Source organism: Drosophila serrata, unplaced genomic scaffold (genome assembly GCF_035046125.1).
Source record: "Drosophila serrata isolate PLE 108 unplaced genomic scaffold, ASM3504612v1 contig_241, whole genome shotgun sequence".
Classification (NCBI taxonomy): domain Eukaryota; kingdom Metazoa; phylum Arthropoda; class Insecta; order Diptera; family Drosophilidae; genus Drosophila; species Drosophila serrata.
The window spans coordinates 1,392,602-1,411,874 of NW_028257139.1; the positions used below are offsets into that span (position 1 = coordinate 1,392,602).

Genomic DNA, 19,273 nt, shown 5'->3' on the forward strand with positions numbered 1-19,273 from the left:
TTACAAGAATCTATATCAATTTAATTACGAATTTTCTCGATATTAGTCTTCTTATTTATTAATGGAGTAATGGAAATTAGGTAATGATGTTTTAAATAGGCACTGACAAATTCTTATTTACTTTGTTCATTTTTATTCACTAATCACTAAAGTTTTCCAAATTTTTAAAAATTGTCTCTGTGTAGATTTGGGTTATTTTGGGTGTCTGGGCCTGTTTGTTAGCAAAAGCGTAAGCTTGGCTGTGGGCGGTTGGCTGACGAAGAAGTTGCGAATTTTGTAAGCAGTTTTATTGTCGAAGTCCATTAATAAATAATGCCGAAAATCAATAGAATGACCCCTTTGCGATTGCCATTTTTATGGGCGCCTTCGCGCATTTCATACTGCAGTCGGCACTGTTGGCTGGAACTGTGCGTGTGTGCGGTTAATACATTTAAACGTATTTTGTGGTCCAATCCTGGTAATTGCAATTACAATCCACTTTGGCCAGTCCCGCTTATTGCAATCAATTTGCCGTATTTATTACGGCCAGTTCACGGTTACTGCAGCAACAGTACCCAACATGGCCAAAACTATATCCCACTGCACTCACTTTTGCTTTTAGCTGGGTTGGCTGCTTGTTTTGCTTCTCTGTTGACTTGGTTTACGCGCGCGGGCCGGAACGAGATGACGACGGCGATAGCGTCGAGAGTTTCGTAAACGTGTTTTTGTTATGGCCCAAACGACGGATGACGTGAACTGGGTTTGCCGAACACGTCCGATTCGCAGCAGCAGCGGTTACGTACTGACTTGGTCTTTTGGTCAGCTCAGAGCCAGTCGGAGCCGAAGTAACCCAAGCCCGAAGTAGAAAGTAGAGCCGACATGTTAGTTGTGTGCGGTGGGTCAGTTACTTTTCAATATATCTTATTATGCTATTATGAGGTTAACCGAATTTTTCTCCCTAATTGTAAAAGATTTAAGATCAACAATCATATATTAAACATGTTTCTTTTTTTCAAAACAAATAAAATGCCAGGAATTTTGGTAGTATACTGCAATTCAATTTTGAATCTCGATCAATTAAATACTAACAAAATCAGTGTTGGTAAGTGTTATCGATAGACAGATAATAAAGGTAACGACGAGCGCGCAATGTTTAAAAACCAGCACTTAAGTTGTTGAAACTGTTTTACATTTAGCATTTTCACCTACCTTTTGGGTCTTGCCTGCTAAGGATTTTAAACATAAATTCAACAATCCTTATGAACAAGCACAGTAATAGCCGGTAATGAAATAATCTCGTATGGAAATCCAAAAGGTATACATTTATTGTGTCTAAATTCTTGATAAATAAAGGTGATTCTCTAGAGGAAGGCTCTATCCACGCTGCATAGGTCATCGCCACTGTCGTGACTCGGTGTCTCCGTTACTTGTTCCCGAGGCCTCCTTGCGGATCGCTTGCTCCTTTGCGATTGTCTCGAACAGGACTTCTCCGAGCCATAGATTTTACGAAGTTGATCCAGCTTGGTCTCTGCATCAGCCACAGAGCATTCGGACTTCTTCTTCCGCCGCTGACGACTGCCCTCGCAAGAGTGGCGCATACCCTCACTCCGGCAGCTGTGGCTCAGTTTTCCCACCTCCGGACCCCAAAACGTGGGTCCTTCGAGGAGCAGGGGAGCGGACTTCACCCGGTTCCGCATCATCTCCATATGAAGCTCATATTGTCGCTCCTGCAGTGCTTGCTCCGCTTTCCGAGTAGCCAAACGAATGGATAAAAGGGCCTTGTGGGATTCGCTGAGAGAAATTAAGCAGAAAAGTGTATTAATTTGGAACCCAACAAAGAATCACTATACTCACTTTAAGGACAACGACTTCCAGGCCGGCGTCTTCCGCACCTCCCAATCGAATTGCGGCCGTGGATCGTGAAAAGTGCAGTTGTTCTTTAACTCCTTGACCTTTTTCCGGGAAACTTCAGCTCTCAAGGTGGCCGCCAGATTGGGACGCGCAACTGGATGTAAGGGAGACACACTAGGGGATCGTCTCTGGAGCGGCTCCCCGAGCAAATGAAACATGTTCACCGCTGGCAGTGGCTTCTCCTCCACTTTGGTTGGTATCGGCTTGGGCTTCCTACCCCGTCCGCGTCTTCCTCTGCCTCTCAGGAGTGTGGACGCACTACTGCTCCTCTTCGAGGAGGCGGTGGGTGACTGTATTTGTATCTTGGGCACATGTTCCTCCTTGGATGTGGGGAAATAGTTGCTGAGTAGAGGCTTTGCGGATTTTATAGGCGATTTCAGAGGTTCCGATTCCGTGGCAGTTCCACCGATATCGTTGACACTGAAAGACCTACGCAACATCTCCCTCCGACACTTGGCCCGTTCCGCCGTGTGCTGGCCAGGATTAGCAGGAATATGACAACGGGCAGGAGGCTGGCTGTGAGTCTGCGTCTGAGTCAGCATTTTTGCTGCAGGTGGGCTTGGATTTCCGCCGGAACTCCGCCTCAAAACTCTTGAGGGATCTCTTGAAGTCGGCCACCTCCACAGCGTAGTCCTCTTTAAAGCTCTTTAGTCGGCTCAAATCCCTTAGGCACTTGTCGTACTCCTCACTCAGGCAACTGGAACTAGGGGTATGCAATACAGCTGGTGTCACACAACGATCCTCGGGGTCAGGGGTCTCGGGGACAACAGGTGGAGGATGAAGTGGTCCCAGCACCAGTGGAGGCTTTTTCGTCTTTTTGCCCTTGGTTGACCGCTTTTTGGACTTGCCATGTCCCAAGATGCTGCTGCTGGCACTGGCACATCGCTCACGAGGGGGAGCTGTAGGTGGAATTGAAGCTGTAGATGGTCGGGATGCTGACCCCGCAACTGGCTGAGATCGCAGCTCACGACTAGTGCTGCGCAAACTCTCCAACGTGGAGTAGAACTCCGCCTGGTGCAGGTGCCTCACATCACTGTAGTCTTGAAACAAAGGAATTTATTATATGTATACTAATACATATGTTTTATCATTAGCATGATCTATATATTCTTAATTCAAAACCAACAATAATTGTATCTAAATATATTAAAAGAGGTTGGAGGAGGCTCCAAGATATCATAAAAGAGTTGGACTAATTATGATAGCTTCCCACATAACATATATCTTATCTTGCTTTCCTTATTATTTCTTATTGAAAAGTTATCAATATCTGCCCAGTTTTCCACATCTAGCTAACTCACCAGGTATACTGTCGTAAAACTTGGCCAGGGATCTAATACCCATCTGACTGCTCCAGGCAGGTGTCTCCGGTAACACAGTGGAGGCGTTATCTGAAGGCTTCTTTCCTCCCAGCGAGCAGAGCTTGGGTCGATTGTAGGTTGGAGCTGGACAGTTGTTGCACGGATCAATGGGCACCTTCACACAGGAATTGAGATAGTGCGAGCTCATACTGCCACAGGCGGAAGTGCGGAAATCAGAATACTGCTGGCCTGCTGGAAAATTGTTGCAAACGCGCTTTATCAATACCGAGCACTATTTAAAGTTGTTGCCAGCGGTTACCTGGCACTGTTTGTTTTTGTGCACTTCCGTTTTGGGCACACCATTCGTCAGGTCACACACCGATTAGCAAACTAGATGTCCTGGTTTCGGATACACCTCGTCCGCGCAGCCGCAGGGTTTAGTCTGGATGAGAGTGGGTTTGATTAAGATTAGACGTAGGCATTATAAGCCAACTACAATGAATTAAGTAAATTTGTTAAACTCTTAATAACGTTTCACGTAAATATAATAAAATGTTGACAAATCACTTTTATATTCATTTGATCAGAAATGAATTAACTACTTCAATTCCATATGACAATAAACTTTAAATAATATATATAAGCTGTAGACTTAAATTTATATATAAAGTAAAGGAAAAAAAGGAAAAAGTACAAGGTATCTCATATTCGAGTCCACTCGACCATTGTTTAATTTCTTGTTGCTATAAAATATAGAGATTTGTTAAATCTCTAGCTATTTCCACGCATCACAGACACTCTCATTCTTTAAAACAACCCTGTGTGCAAAAATGGGTCATTGTAAAACAGGTAAAATTGCTGCATTTAGCTTTTAAGCATTGTAAGTTGGAAACAAAGAAAAGGTTTAAGACATGGTGAAGACATTGATGTAAAATAATAAGAGGTGTAACGACCCTGAAGGATATTAAGACGGGAATTGTAATAATTCTCAATTAAAATCAAAACCAAAATTGATCCATATAAAATAATTACTGGTTTTAAAAATTTCTACATTAACAGGCAGTATATAGATAGTTATATGTTTTAAGGTCGCAAGATATTGTGAAAGTGGAGCTGCAGAGAAGGCTTTTAGGAATCCAGCTAGTTCAGGACCCATTAAAAGCTTATTCCGTGTGAGTGCAAAGCTTTTTATAGCTGCCAGGCAATGTACAAAAAATGTGTTTTCTAAAATAAGTTATTGAATTTTGCTTTTGATTTTAATACTTAAAAATGCTTTAAAAATGATAAAAAGTACAGTTAAGATTAGTGATTTAAAAAAAGAAACCGTTACCTTATTCTCTAATGTTTAAATTCGTGCGCACCAACACGTCAAAAAACAGAAATAAAGAAGTAATATGAATGTTATTCAAGAAACTAGAAAAGCGTTTGATTTAACACAGGTGTCTCAAGAAAGTTATTTTTTATACACGATAAATATGTAATTTTACTAAACATTCAGAAATAAAAAATTCAAAAATCTAAACGCAGATTATAAAAAATATCGATAGTCCCGATCTCAGATACATCGCCATTATCAATAGTGTCATCGATGTTTTTCATGTCATCGTTCACCTTGAATCGAAATCTGGCCATCTCCAGCTCGCCAAAGACCAACAAACATTCGGGCGGCGTAATTCGCCCAGCGCAAAAATAAAAAATAGTAAAAAAAAGAAACACCCGCATTTCACCTGTGCGCGTCTTGTGTAAACGTCATCGCGAGCCGTTAAAAAATCGGAAAACATTACGTCGGTGAGCGGAGAGCAGAGGCAAACACAGATAATAACTAGCAAACATGAGGCTGTTCGCGGCAGCAACAGTTGCGTTGGTACTGCTTTTGGGCCAAGCAGCTGGCGAGGAGCTGACAGAGGAGCGAGAGGTGAGTGCGCTGTTTTTGTTTTGTTATGATTCAGCAACGACACTTTCGACATCTAACGCTTGTGCGGAAGCTAACGAAATCCCCTTGAAGTCACTAAAGCTTGATAGCCAGGATATGCGGTTGGGATAACGGCTCACCATTAGGCGATAAATATGCAATTTTACAGTTAACTATCTCCTCACCCTGCTTGCCACACACAAACACACATGTACTTACACGGATGATTACACCCACAGCTACACCTTCCCATATCACCTATACTTACACACGTACGCCATATTGGCTGGCGGGCCATTGTTTGTTCTCGTTTTTAGTAGCTTTGATTAGGTTTATTGTGCCTGTCTCTGGCGCTGGCGCTCGCCTTTGTTTATTCAGTTGCTGCGCTTCCCTATCGCCGTGACCGAAAGTACCCATTGATGATATGATCCTCCTTGTACCCTAATGCTATTTTTGCTACTGTTTCTTATCTGCGTTTTTAATGGGTCTCTCACTCGCTCGCCAAGCGGTTTAAAGTTCCTTTGTGTGCGCTGAAATTGCGTTTCAATTTGCGACTTTCATGTGCTGCCTCTTCATAACACAACGGACCTGGAAATTTCAATTTGTCGTGAGAGAATTTTGCGCTGCTTCTGTCACGGGTTGTTTAACCCTATAGGTTCTCATATACTTCGACCTTAAATCAATTTTATTTAACCTGGTTGAGACGGAGCAATAATGTGAAGACACAAAGAAAATAACTCGACGACGAGGGTGGCTTCATCCCTTTGCTGGAAATTTCACCCTCAATATTAACGTTTACCCCTCATAATTCAAGCAATAATACTTGGCCCAATCACCAAAATTGCTTATAAAGTATTTTCAATTTGGGTTAACTGGTGGGTTTATTTTCTTTTAAACACAAGACGATGGAAATAAGTATTGTGAAGATATTTTAATGAAGTATGTATGTATTTATTGTCGATTAAGCAAAGTGTTTGTTTAAGTTCATATAATCACATAGGAAATTGCCTTGGGCTAACGAATTCATCTTAAAAACTGTCTGTGCTTCTTGGTAGCTAATAAATAACAATCTCAGATGGCAGCTATAAGTGATAATTTACTAGAATCACAATAAATTTACTGTTGACGAGCAAATAATGTTTATATAGCATTTGTTAAAATGATCTATTGTAATCAATGAATTTTATCTCTCTTGAGATCTATTTCCAAGTTTGTGAGGCTTGTTCAGTTTTATATTTTGAAGCTTTAAATAGCTATTAATTGATATTGAATTTATCACAGAGTATTTACTTATGTAATCATTTTTCTGTTACACTTACTAACCTAACAGATGAGAAGAGATTTATCAATTTCATGACACGTCTATGCATTGTAAATTGTTTCCCCAAAAACTCTACGATAAATATGACGAAATCGGTCACCGCAGAAGAGGTCCCAATAATTGATGATATCAACTTAAATTAATAATTCCGAGGAATCGTCGCAAATTTATGAGCACACACAACGGCGAGAACCTGAAACACAGAATCCAAATTGTGATTAACTGTTCAATAATTCAGAGGGGTAACAGATTTCAATTTAAATAAATTAAACTTTCTGTTTGTGATGCCCCTCTAGTGGCCAGTCAGTCACCCCTTAGACCGACCACCGAAACCCCCTGCATGCCACAAAGTAATGTGCCAGATTAATGACTGAAGAGCACCGCCTGCTACCCCCTTTACTCCCATTAAGAGAACTCGGCTAGCCTTTCCGCCTGATGCCATTTGGAGCAGCGTCATCAATATCAATTAAATTGCCAGTAGAGGCGGCAGGCAGCAGGGCAAAAACGAGACCAGAAAAAAATCTCACCGTATTCATCATACTCCCGCAAACAAAAATATTTGTATATGCAAATAATTAAATGTGTAACGTCAAAAAGGGTTCAACGAGTTAAAGCCACAGCCACAGTCGGTTTTCTGATGTAGGGAGCCAAAGTGCAGGGCATTTTAAATTATTTACCGATTCGCATTCCAAATGTTGAATTTTAATTTGACGCATGCCGCGTGCCATTGAAATGAAAATAACTTTAAATAAATCGAGCTAACCTGAAGACTGAACATGTCGAATTGGGGATACCCATAGGTTAGTTCATGAATCACACAACTTACTACAAAATTATACAATATGATCGCAAGAAGGCTTTACAGATAATTAACATTGGAAAGTATTTAAATATGTATACTATTTATTTCTTAATTTCATTCTATATGAATGATCAAATCCTTATTATTTAATTCTGAAAACAATGACTAATGCCGCTTGTATTTTAAGAGTTCTTTTTGGAGTTGTGTAGTATTAGAGATTTTTAGACTTTGTTAGGTAGTACAACCTAATAAGTAAGCCTACTCTTAACCATGATAATGGAAATATATTTATATAGAGTAGAGTAGTAGTAGTATCCTGAAAATTAACTCTATCGACAGATGTACGAAAAGGGGAAAAGCAATGTCGAACCACACACAGAGACTAGGAAGAGCACATGGGAAAAAAATTTGCATAAATGAATATTATTGCGGAACTATATATGCGCGCGGATATATCCACACACCCTCGAATAAATTCTCGCAAATATTTATGTGTGCATACTTAGCTGTATAATATACGTATTCATTCAGTCAAGTCAGCGGCTAGATTGGCAGAAAACTTGCTGCCAGATTATGGCCACTATTGTCTCACAAATATCTGGCTGTATGTGGAGTGGTTTGAGGGGTTTTTGCTGTCATTTAGGAAATCAAATCGGATGATTCACAACACACATAAACAAAAGGAGAAAAAACAAGGAGAGAGAGAGTGGGTTGGGACAAATGTGAATCTGTCGATGTCTTGGGGGGGGGCTGTCACAAACGAAATCTCCTTTCTCGCATTTAGCTTTTGACTTTATGCAAATCAGCCACTGAATTTGCTGACTCCGGCAGACTCCGAGCCAGTCCACCCATCGATCCATCCATTTGTCTGGCGCGTCCTTTGTATAATTTTGAGCATGATTTGCCATCTATTAGAAATGCCAAAGGAAATTACGCCATTGAACCCACTAAATGGTTTGGCCAGCCCAAGACAACGAGATCCAATCACTCCCACTTCACGCCCCCAATCCGAGTTTGAGTCCCGATCCCAACACCCCCATTCGAGGACGACGGAGAAGGCGCAAATTAGCACCCAGGGGAGCTGTGAAGGCAAAGTTTATAATGAGCTTGGCCAAATGGGTGGCCAATCTGGGGATAGATGCGACGTGAGGGACGTGTGTGCCAGTGTGTCGTCTCTATTGTCTGATTGGAAATTTAAGCAGGCAGGCCTAGTGCTGTCATGTTAGCTACTTGTGTATATTACTAGAAAGAATATCAACGAACACGATAAATTTAGAAAATATACATTTTCAAAATGTTTAAAAATATTTTGTTAAAATTGTGTACACTTTTCTGTAAGCTTATTTAGCTTTCGTACTATAATTATATAGATTTACTTCTGGAAATAATGAAATCCAATCCCATCCGGTATTAACTATTAAAGATGACTTTTTTGCTGACTAGTGGTCTAGCGATTTTAGTCTTATAAAATAGACTTTAGTATGTATTAATTTTACTTCCCAACCAAGAAACCGTATCATGTTTAAATTGCAGTTTTCTATATTCGTCTTGGGAATTTCAAGAGCACTGCCTGGTATGCATGTTCCCAGTACATGTTGCAACATATTTCTGATTTTATCTTATTTCCCTGTTTAACTTACTCGTTTTCAATATTACATAATCTTGACACATAAAACTTGTTTACCGAGTTTATGTCTTGTGAACGAATAATGCAGATTCCGGTTATGTGTTTATATTTCAGAAATTCTTCATGCTATATTACAAGATTATTCCTTTCGATTTTATTCCATTTTTAGACCTTTTGCTGGGTTTTATAATTTTAGTTAAAAGCTTGTTACGATGTGAAGGAGTCATTTCTAACCCTATAAATAAGATATATTCTTGTTAAGCATCAACAGACGAATCGATCTAGCTATATTCGGCAGAAAAATAAATGTATCAAATTTTTCAAAAAAAATATAAGGGGTTACATCGTTAAAATTGTAAGAAATTGCCAAAAAATTAAAATGTTGAATATTGAGGATGCACATTTGTTAATCTAATAAAAACTAAAATAGGAAAGCTTTCTGAATTAAAACGATTATTTTTTTGACTTACTTATGAGTTTTTAAAACATGAATTTGTCGAAAAAATTCTTAGATAAATATATATTTACATATTTTTATAAGCTTCTGCCATCACTGAGCAATTTTGCGGGTGTAAGTAAACTCGGATTGCGATGGTTAATGCATAAGCTTAAAACTATGAGTAGTCTGGTTGGGGGTCGAAGGTTAGGGGGACTATCTATTGACTGTGTGGACTGGGAGCTTCATGCCAGCATCACGTCGGGTTTATTGGCACGCTGGGGTGAGAGCTGCAGGTGTATTGATGGCAGATAGCAGATAACACTGAACAAATCTAATATCATTCCAAAGATGTTTGCAAGAATCGTGGTCGGAATTTAAAATTAAAGCGTCGCTTATTAGTTAGTGCAAACTGTGGAGTTTCGTTTATATTGCAAACAATTGAAGCCGCAAAACATTTTTGGAATTCGGTTTAATGTTGAAGCCATGTTGAAGTCGCATAGCAATCGATTTATGTCGGAAAATTGTAAACACAGCTCGTAAAAAACATATATGTACATCCTTTATTGATGCTTCATATCTGACGATGACTAAATGAAAACCAAATACCACAGCAAAAGTTTGTAAACCCATGACGAAACAAAGTAAATATTAGAAAACAAATTGTTATACTGTTTACAAAAAAATACAAATAGTGAAACTAGATTAAATAGAATCTATGTTTTTGTTGTAATTTCCTTATCAATTTCCCTTCAGAGTTTAAACTAGATAAAATCTAATATGAATGAAATGTCTTTTTATATGTGCTAACCCAGAAAGCATCTTAAAATGAGATTCAGTTGGCACAGCAAGCAGCTGTGAAAAGCCCCCTGCCAAGGTTAATGTCTTTATTAACACAAAAACACGCGCAAAACGTGCTCATCTATCTCCGAACCCAAAAGTGCTGCGACTTGACCTTGGAGACAAGTGTGTTACACAACACTGAGAGTGACTGAAACTTAGATTGGGATCCAAAAAAACTATATCCAAACGGTTTTCAACAATACCGGTTTGCGGATTTTAGGGTGGGGATGGGATCATCGGCGGTTTCACCGAGAGCAGGTCGTGCGTAAGTGGATTTCAAAATGTTAATGGGCTGCGTGGAAAAATTAAGTTGCCAATGACGAAATCCCGCCGCAGCTACTGTTGCATTTATTTGTATGCCGAGCGAGCCAATCACTTTAATTAAACTTTAATTAAAAACAACACAAGCCAAATTGGCAATTTGCAACAGCGACTGCACTGCAACGGCGTCGTCATGTTTGCTCGTTGATGTTTCCGTTGATTCAATTAAAGTTTTTCAACACTGCTTAATGCACAACACCCAACTCATTTCAAGAGCATTCTGCTTTTAATATTTTCCCCCAACTGTTTGCACAGGCAAATTTTGCGTTTACCCGAGAGTTCAGTAAGCCACGGTCCTGCAATGGGGGATTATGGTGTTGCAATGTTGCAGTTAAGCAGATCAAAGTATTACTTGATTGATGGAAAGTGTGTCGTTAAAATATACTTACTAAAATACACACATTTAATTAGTGGTTTCTTGGTCCACTGAAACTAACCCTATTATGTGATTACCGTAACCAAGAATGCGTTCAATTATGAACTTTGAATGTTATAGGATGCCTTTTAACGAAGGCAAACTCCTCCATCTTGGTTAATACCGGAAAATGCCAAAAGGCAGTGTCAGTTACTAATAACCTTCCCAATGCGCTCAGTGCAAGCGAGTGTATTAAGAGATGGCAACAGGCTTACGACCAAACTGAGTATTGCATAAATTGGATGCTCTTTTGCCAAGGAGTTGCCAGGACAACCGCTGGAAATGAAGGAGCAGAACAAGTTACAGGCATGGATGATGATGGGGGGCTGGATGCGGAGAACTTAAAAACCCATCATCGTGTTTTGGTATGGCTTGCGATGTTGTTTAAAATGCCATAAAGTTTAATTGAAAAACAAGCCCCGGCTGCTCCGAGTTCTGGTGTCTCCGCCAATCTCCCAGACCCATGCCACCGAAAACCCACCCACTCAACATAATCAGCTTGAGCATCAACGTCCCCTGCAGTGACGCAACCGCTGTCAAAAGTTTTTATGCATTTTTCGGCTTTTTGTCACGACGTCAGCGGCAATGAGGATGAACGACCAAAACGTCAGCAAGACGCTAAGTATTCCATTCCGTCAAGCCCCCACCATTCCCCCATTTTCCCCGCTGACCCTGCTTTCCATCTGCTGTCTGCTGTTGCTGTCAACTGCAATGCATCAGCAGCAATACCAGTAATACACTCGAAGAAGATAACCCAATTCTGGCCAAATCAAAATGGGATTTCGAACTGAAAAATTAAGCTCCACTTAGGTCTGAATGGAGTGGTATTAAATCTGACTAATTGAGATGGACACTTGCGCTCAACAAAATTTTATATGAAAAGGATATTTCTTTTTTACTGAAACAATTTTATAAATGCCAATTTGTGCTATTAGTTAGTGGTTATAGTTGAAACTTTAATCTAACATGACGGAAGGCTAGGCAAATGTTGGAAAAATTTCGCATCGCAATTTGATCATTTTAATTTGATGTGTTATAAACCTTTTGACTTTGGAGTCATGGAACCATAATGGAACTTAACAAAGACAATAAATGATGAAGATGCCCAACAGAAATATGTAAATACAAACTGTATGTCCTTATGCATCTTTTTATTATAGTCTCCGCTTTTACTTTACGATTATCGAGTATTTGAGAATTTGTTTCCAGTGCATTGACAGAAGCAGCACTGGATGCAATCGAAGCCAGCTTTGGCTGTCTTTTTGTGATTTCAATTTTTTAAATTATTCAGCCAAATCTGTCTGTGGTCATCTGTCGATTCATCGCTCCGTTCGATCCAACTGACTGACTGACTGACTGACTCACTGACTAACTGTCTGTCATCGAGTTTTTGCTGGTGTCTGGGTCTGGAGTGTCATCATTTATCGATGGATTTGACTGCAATGCTCCACCACACATGCAAACCGGTTTGCATCGCATCGCGTCGCTTCAGTTTCGTTACGGCGGTTAATTAGTTTTTGCGGCCTGGAAAAGCCCAGCGATGCGTTTGCAAGTGATTGACTTGGTTGGTCATGTGATGTCCCGTTCCGTTGCCACAGCTCCACCGCAATCACAGTTGCAATTATGCCGGGGTCATTAGGCTTAAGGCGGGGTCAGCCAGTGGCAGGTGGCAGCCTGATTGGGAGGCTTGGGTGGAGCCTTTGAGGCATTTAATGCCCTGGCAATGCACTGCGGTGGATTCATTTATAATTAACTCTAAATCCCCTCTACCGTAATGCTTTTCTGAATTTGAAATCATGGGAATTTTGCTCCAATGGTCTTACACCCCCTCATTATGGGTCACTTAATCACACATAAATTGAACGGAGCGAACTAATTCAATTTTCTATTTGTTCGAATTTGAAAATAACAAATATTTGTTGTATAAATATGCAGGTTGAAATATTAATAACAATTATTATAGATTAGCTGTAAAATCGAGAACATTCGACTACAGCTTTCGAGCTTAATTTATATTGAATTATTCATTTACTAGCAATGATGGAATTATTTATTTACGTGCTTTAATTATTAAAGGCTTAATATGATAATCTCGCCTAGAATCCTTTGTAAGATTAATAATATTGTACAACTGGTTGAATATATGTAATATGTTGTGGGTTCCCATTTCACATTCACCCCCACAAGGCTTTGCTTGCTCCACTGAAACACATTGCACATTCCCATTTGAATATGCTTTAACCATTACCCTTATCCGCATCAGTATTAAGTGCCATCCATCATCACCACAATTCAGACCAAAAAAATCTTTGTGTGTATCCTTATATGTGTTTTGCTTTCTGTTTCGTCTTTCCCACAACACACGAACCCCCAAACACCCAACAAATCCCCAAACATCACGAAAAACAAATACTGAAACATCGGAAAATAGAGCTCTGAGGCGACTGAGACAACCACGGAGCAGCAGGCGGCAGTAACCGAGCCACCGATCAAGCTGGTCCATGTCCTCAATCCTGGCGAGCGGGAGTATCTGTCGCCGAATCTGATTGGGGTTCAGAACATCGCCATGACCTTTCTGCCCCTCTCGATGAACTTTGTGAACATAATTGATGCCTTTCGGGAGATCACCAGCGGTGTGCGCTACGAGATCCTGCTTAATGCAGAGAACACGAAAGTGAAGCCGCCCGCAGAAGTGGATACCATCTGCCGACTGGTCATCCTGGAGAAACCCTGGCTGCGCACCCAATGGGGTGACAAGCACCGCGAACTGGTCACCTCCAACTGCACTGATTCTGCGGAGAATACGGTCAGTGGTGATCCGGAGGAGAAGGCACGTCTGCTCAACGAGAAATATGTGAGTAACAGCATTTTCAATGGCGGTCAACGAAACGAACTGACCGATGCGGAAATGGCCAATCTGGAATCCCAGATTCTGACTAACCTGGGACCCACTAAACGGAAGGTCAGCCTGACTAAATCCGCTCCTGCTGTTCCTTCTGCTGCTCCTGCTCCTGCTTCTCCTCCCGCTGATTCCGAAGCTCCTATATCAACGTCCATAACAGTCACCAAGTGGACTCCGCCAGCACCTGAATCGACTAATGAGGCTACCACGGCATTAAGCATTGATGAGGCGGAAAAAAAGGTGGAGATGGCAGAGGCTGAGAAAAAGCCCGAAGTAGTAGAAGAGGAGGGTGTAACCACCACTACAATTGCCACAGAGCTCAATGATAATGAGAAACGTTGGCTCGATGATTTCCTATCGGTGAGTGCGTATAATTTCGAAATGAACCATCAGGGGCGGAAGGAGATTCTGCAGGACGCGGAGGAGCAGGAGCAGAAGGAGGAGGAGCAGCGGCAGCAGCAGCAGCAGGAGGAGACCACTCCGAAGGAAAAGGACCCTGAGGTGGAGGCTACTACTACTTCTACTACTATACCAACAGCATCGTCATGAATATCCTTATTATCATCCTCATCCCACACACACATACCCACACACATATACCCACACCCATCCTTATCCACCGTTGACTCTGTCTTACACACACATAAATACTCTTTATACATACTCTCCTAAATGCGAACAATAAAAAAGGAAAATGTTATTTAATTGAATTTATTTAAGCTTGCCTTTTCACCTGCTGCTCTGCTGCTGCTGATGATGACGACCATGAGGATGGTGTGCGGGTTGATGGAGCAGATAGGGCTGGGGGGATTCCTCGTTATGGCGCCCCGCCAAACACTTATTTCACCTTAATAATCAAATGAGTTTCCGCTCTCAAATTACGGCCGCAATCTGTTTAACCCGGCCGTATCTTAGGCCGAGCACGGACCCACCTGAGGAGGGGCCATCTGCACCTGTCTATATGTCTTGAGGGGCTGCCTTTCCGCAGTGTTAAGTGTATGTGTGAGAGGTTAAGTGGGTGGGCGGGTGGTTCTTTGGGTGAATGTGGTGTGGTGTCGACAGAGCAGAGCGGCAGCAGCACACAAAGTGCGAACGAAGTGTTCTCATTATCCTTGTGCTCTACTTTTTACAGCGGTTGACTCTGGTGGGTTGACTCACACACAGTGGGTCCAAAATGATTTGTCATTGGGGTGGGACTGGGCACATTCCACTTGAGTTGCCCCACTGAACTTAAGGGGTTAAATAAATAAATATATAATAAAGTACAGAATCTGCAACTTTAATGGCCTGGCTGGGAGACTACTTAAGAGAATTCTGTTTATGTATGCTGGACAATCTATTTAAATTAGTTTATAGTTTATAATGAATTGAAACTTTTATCATTTATCATAAAAAACTTAATTCTAAAGTTTCTCTGGGATCATGTTGAGTTTTTATATTTGCAATTGAAAACAATGCTAATTTAGTATCGTATATTGTATGGTAAATTCCTTGGAAATCATTATGATAAGCTTAATATTTTATTATAGGAGCGACTGTTTTTCTAAATCAAGTTCCAATGAAGTAACCTAATTGATACCTAATTCCAACATGAAAAAGTAATATTCTTGTTTATACTTATTTTAGCATTTCACAATCTAATTCCGACTTGTTCAACTTTATTGAAATATTCTGTCCTAACGCTTCCGATCCATATGATTCTCCTAATGAGCCACTCGAAAAATCATTGCAAAAATCGTAGAATAAATTAATTAAGTTCTTTGAAAATGAGAGCCATTCAGATGCATTGCTGATTTACGCCAACTGTCAGCATTCAGCGAGTTCGCGTTCAGCACTTAACTGTCAATATATCCGAATGGATTTCACGGACCATTGCGCACCACACACACACACACACCCACTCGCATACACACACCACACCTCAGTACACCTCATACACATTAAGCGCGTCCACCTTGGCATCAGTACCACTGTGCCCCCAGGGTCGTTGAAACATCATTTACGTTATAATTCTTATTGAAATACACATTTGAATTAACAGCTCTCGGTTGGGTATTGTGGGATTGGATGGATGCAGAGTCAGAGTGGGGCCAGGATGCGGAAAATGGATGTCGGGGGAGAGGCAGCTGGCTTAATGAATTCATGTTTGGACACAGGCTGCACACACATCGAAAAGGATGGCCTGGGAATCGCATCGGAGCCTGGCTCGCTTGCTCTTTCGTTGTATTTTTGCCCCTGCTTTTTTTGTTTTTGTTCCTGTACTTTTAATTATACACACGTCGTAACCATTACATTTCATTCGGTATTGTTGTCGCCATCTAGATGACCTGCACTCAAAAATTTGTTTGGCCACGGCATTTCCTGACGGACTTAAGCCGCTTTCCCTCACAAAATACAATAAACATTTGTAAATTTTATTTGAAAATGATAAATCAATTTCAATATTTCAGGTTTATAAAATTGTATTAGTGCAGCTGAAACTAAAAATATTCTGTCCTTCAATGCTAAAATAGATTTTAAATCGATTGTCATTGATATATTTCCCCCTCTAGTTTCTGTTATTGCATCAGAAAGACTATTTCAGGAGCCTCTTTTAACTATTACTATTTTGATTTCTAAAATTGGTACCGTAAGAGAGAAGAATACACACAAAAAACCAAAATTATTGCCACATTCTGGGGTAAATTTAACCAAATTGATTTGTTGCCTTTGTGGGCCATAAAATATTTTGAGTGTGACTCCACCTGCAGTCCGCATTTCGCAACCACTCTGCTGTCAGCCTTGCGACATCGTCAGCCTGCGCAGACATTTGACATTGCCCGGGTCCCCGTGTCGGGGGTCCGGATGCGGCTCCAAAGAACCCAAGTTTCACCAATGGCATCAACATATCGCCCATCATCGATGCCAGCCGGCAAACGAATTTCAAGACAAAATGTTTGGTTTAATTGGTTTTGTGTTCGGCATTGAATGGGTTTATGGGTCGCATGTGACTGCTGGTGCTATTTGTTGGCCCATTCCTATGCCAGAACTGCCAGGAGGCTGCCTTTTGGGGGTTTTATGCCATTTTCCTTGCCGCAACTCTTCCAGCCACCTTTCCTCTTACATTCCGGTATGTGTCGTTCCGTCAATTTTGGTAATGTAAATTCAGACCTGTCCTTGTTTCATTTGCATTCGAATTCGCCTGAACTTTATGTGTGACTTTTGTAGCATCCAATCATATCACTACACTTTCTGGTGACATCTGGTGTGCCTGTCTGTTTGTAATGGATGAGTATGAGTATATTCGTCTTTAATAATTAGCACAAGATTTCAGAAGTCGTTAATAGCAGGAAAGAGGTCTAGCTTAATAAAACAAACGAAATCTATACAACTTATAATTTTTGATAATTATTTGCTTATAACAAGGTAAATTAAGCAATTCAGCCATGTAGACAATCAAAAGAGCTTTTTCAAATGGGGGATTTGTATCCGACAAGCACTTATGAAAATTAGAAAATATTATATTTTCTTTCTCATCTTCCAGGTCCTTCGTAGCAGACGCAGCCTGAATGACATACCCTTGGGTGGACCTAAGCCATACGATGAAGAGGCGGCAAAGGCACAGCTACAGGGCTCACTGAACAAACTGACTGAAGGCGAGGGTCCCCACTACCAGTAAGAACAATAATCACCTATTTTACCATACTTTTTTGAATAATTTAGATCACAAAATATATACTTTACAATATGTGTATTCAGTTCTGCATGCTATTGTTGATCTTATTTTAAATTTGAACAAAATTCGCTGATAAAGACAGACAGTTATTAATTAAAATTAAAACCAATTTAGCATAAAACATTTTTGTTCACACATTGCTTACATACATATATTCCAGAATCGTGAAAGTTTACTCAGCTTCACGTCAAGTGGTGTCGGGCACCTTGACTCGCATTGACGCGGACCTAATCGATGGTTCTGGTGCACAGCACCGCTGCATAGTGGAGATCTGGTCGCAAGTATGGACAAAAACTCCGATGCACGACATCACCTTCAAGTGCCGCAACCAGCCTGTGGTCCAGGCCCGTCACAGTCGATCCGTCGAATGGGCCGAGAAGAAGACTCACAAGAAGCATAGCCATCGGGCGTTGGACAAGGTGGAGCATCTGTTCCACAAGTTCCAGGTACGATTCGGCCGGCGTTACGTGAGCACTGCCGAGCGCCAGATGCGATTGCGCATCTTCCGCCAGAACCTGAAGACGATTGAGGAACTCAACGCAAACGAAATGGGCAGTGCCAAGTACGGCATCACGGAGTTCGCGGACATGACTAGCTCGGAGTACAAGGAGCGCACTGGATTGTGGCAGCGGGATGCGGCGAAGGCCACCGGCGGAGCGCAGGCTGCAGTACCTGCCTATTCCGGCGAACTGCCCAAGGAGTTCGATTGGCGCAAAAAGAACGCCGTCACCCAAGTTAAGAATCAGGGATCCTGCGGCTCTTGCTGGGCCTTCAGTGTGACGGGCAACATCGAGGGTCTGTACGCCCTGAAATACGGCGAACTTAAGGAATTCTCTGAGCAGGAGCTCCTTGACTGTGATACCACCGATAGTGCCTGCAACGGTGGTCTTATGGATAATGCCTACAAGTAAGTATAACAGAGTTGAGTTTCCATTTCTGGTTATAGAATAAATATCGATTTTCTGCCCTCAGAGCCATCAAGGATATTGGCGGACTGGAGTACGAGGCGGAGTATCCCTACAAAGCCAAGAAAAATCAATGCCACTTCAACAAGACTATGTCCCATGTCCAGGTTTCCGGCTTTGTGGACTTGCCAGCGGGCAACGAGACCGCCATGCAAGAGTGGCTGGTAGCCAACGGACCCATCTCGATTGGTAAGTAGATTTAGGTGGATTTACCTTCTAAAATTCAAGGATAATTATTATCGCTTTATAGGTCTTAATGCCAATGCAATGCAGTTCTATCGCGGCGGCGTCTCTCACCCGTGGAAGGCTCTGTGCTCCAAGAAGAACCTGGACCACGGTGTCCTGGTTGTTGGCTATGGCGTCTCCGACTATCCCAACTTCCACAAGACCCTGCCCTATTGGATCGTCAAGAACTCGTGGGGTCCGCGCTGGGGAGAACAGGGCTATTATCGCGTTTACCGCGGTGACAACACTTGTGGCGTCGCCGAGATGGCCACATCGGCTGTGCTCGCTTAGACTTGATTTGACACCATCTTATATATATATACACACACTTACGACTATATCTAGGTTAATATTTGAGTAACCAGTAACTTTGTGTACAACCTCCCTTTCAAGGTTCTATAAACGACGCAACGAGAAAATCGTTAAGTTTCAATGCTTCGCATAAACAGTATAATCATTTTGGACATCTGTAATCTCACACAATAAATCTGCATCCCTCATAATCCGCTAATAAATTGAATAAAATAAATTGTACAAGAATAATAACTGAATCGTATATTTTACGTGTGTTTCTATGGCTATCCAAGCAATGCAAGTA

The 19,273-nt window shown here is 41.3% G+C and overlaps 2 protein-coding genes across 3 annotated transcripts; one reads left to right on the top strand and one right to left on the bottom strand.

The window, feature by feature from the left end:
- Positions 1-1,273: 1,273 nt before the first annotated feature.
- On the bottom strand, positions 1,274-3,652 carry LOC110188500 (uncharacterized). Its single transcript, XM_020958231.2, is given in 5 exon segments — positions 1,274-1,770; positions 1,834-2,426; positions 2,428-2,930; positions 3,192-3,443; positions 3,511-3,652. Coding segments are annotated over 4 exon segments (1,734 nt in total). The 5' UTR covers positions 3,400-3,443; positions 3,511-3,652; the 3' UTR covers positions 1,274-1,340.
- A 1,029-nt stretch (positions 3,653-4,681) lies between these two features.
- On the top strand, positions 4,682-19,221 carry CtsF (Cathepsin F). Of its 2 annotated transcripts, XM_086831777.1 has the most exons (6): positions 4,783-5,106; positions 13,300-13,722; positions 17,294-17,424; positions 17,646-18,392; positions 18,458-18,639; positions 18,701-19,221. In XM_086831777.1, the coding sequence occupies exons 1-6, from the start codon at positions 5,023-5,025 to the stop codon at positions 18,964-18,966; spliced, it is 1,833 nt and encodes a 610-aa protein (XP_086687903.1). In that variant the 5' UTR covers positions 4,783-5,022; the 3' UTR covers positions 18,967-19,221. The 2 variants fall into 2 exon arrangements, with proteins under 2 accessions (XP_020813754.1, XP_086687903.1); XM_020958095.2 differs by lacking the exon at positions 13,300-13,722 and having other exon boundaries at positions 4,682-5,106.
- Positions 19,222-19,273: the final 52 nt, after the last annotated feature.

What these genes read in the sequence shown, in the direction of transcription:
- CtsF (XM_086831777.1), top strand. Translation starts at nt 5,023, where the DNA reads ATGAGGCTGTTCGCGGCAGCAACAGTTGCGTTGGTACTGCTTTTGGGC. An exon ending in GGCGAGGGTCCCCACTACCA is followed by an intron (nt 17,425 to 17,645) that starts GTAAGAACAATA and finishes CATATATTCCAG; the next exon opens with AATCGTGAAAGTTTACTCAG. An exon ending in CTTATGGATAATGCCTACAA is followed by an intron (nt 18,393 to 18,457) that starts GTAAGTATAACA and finishes TTCTGCCCTCAG; the next exon opens with AGCCATCAAGGATATTGGCG.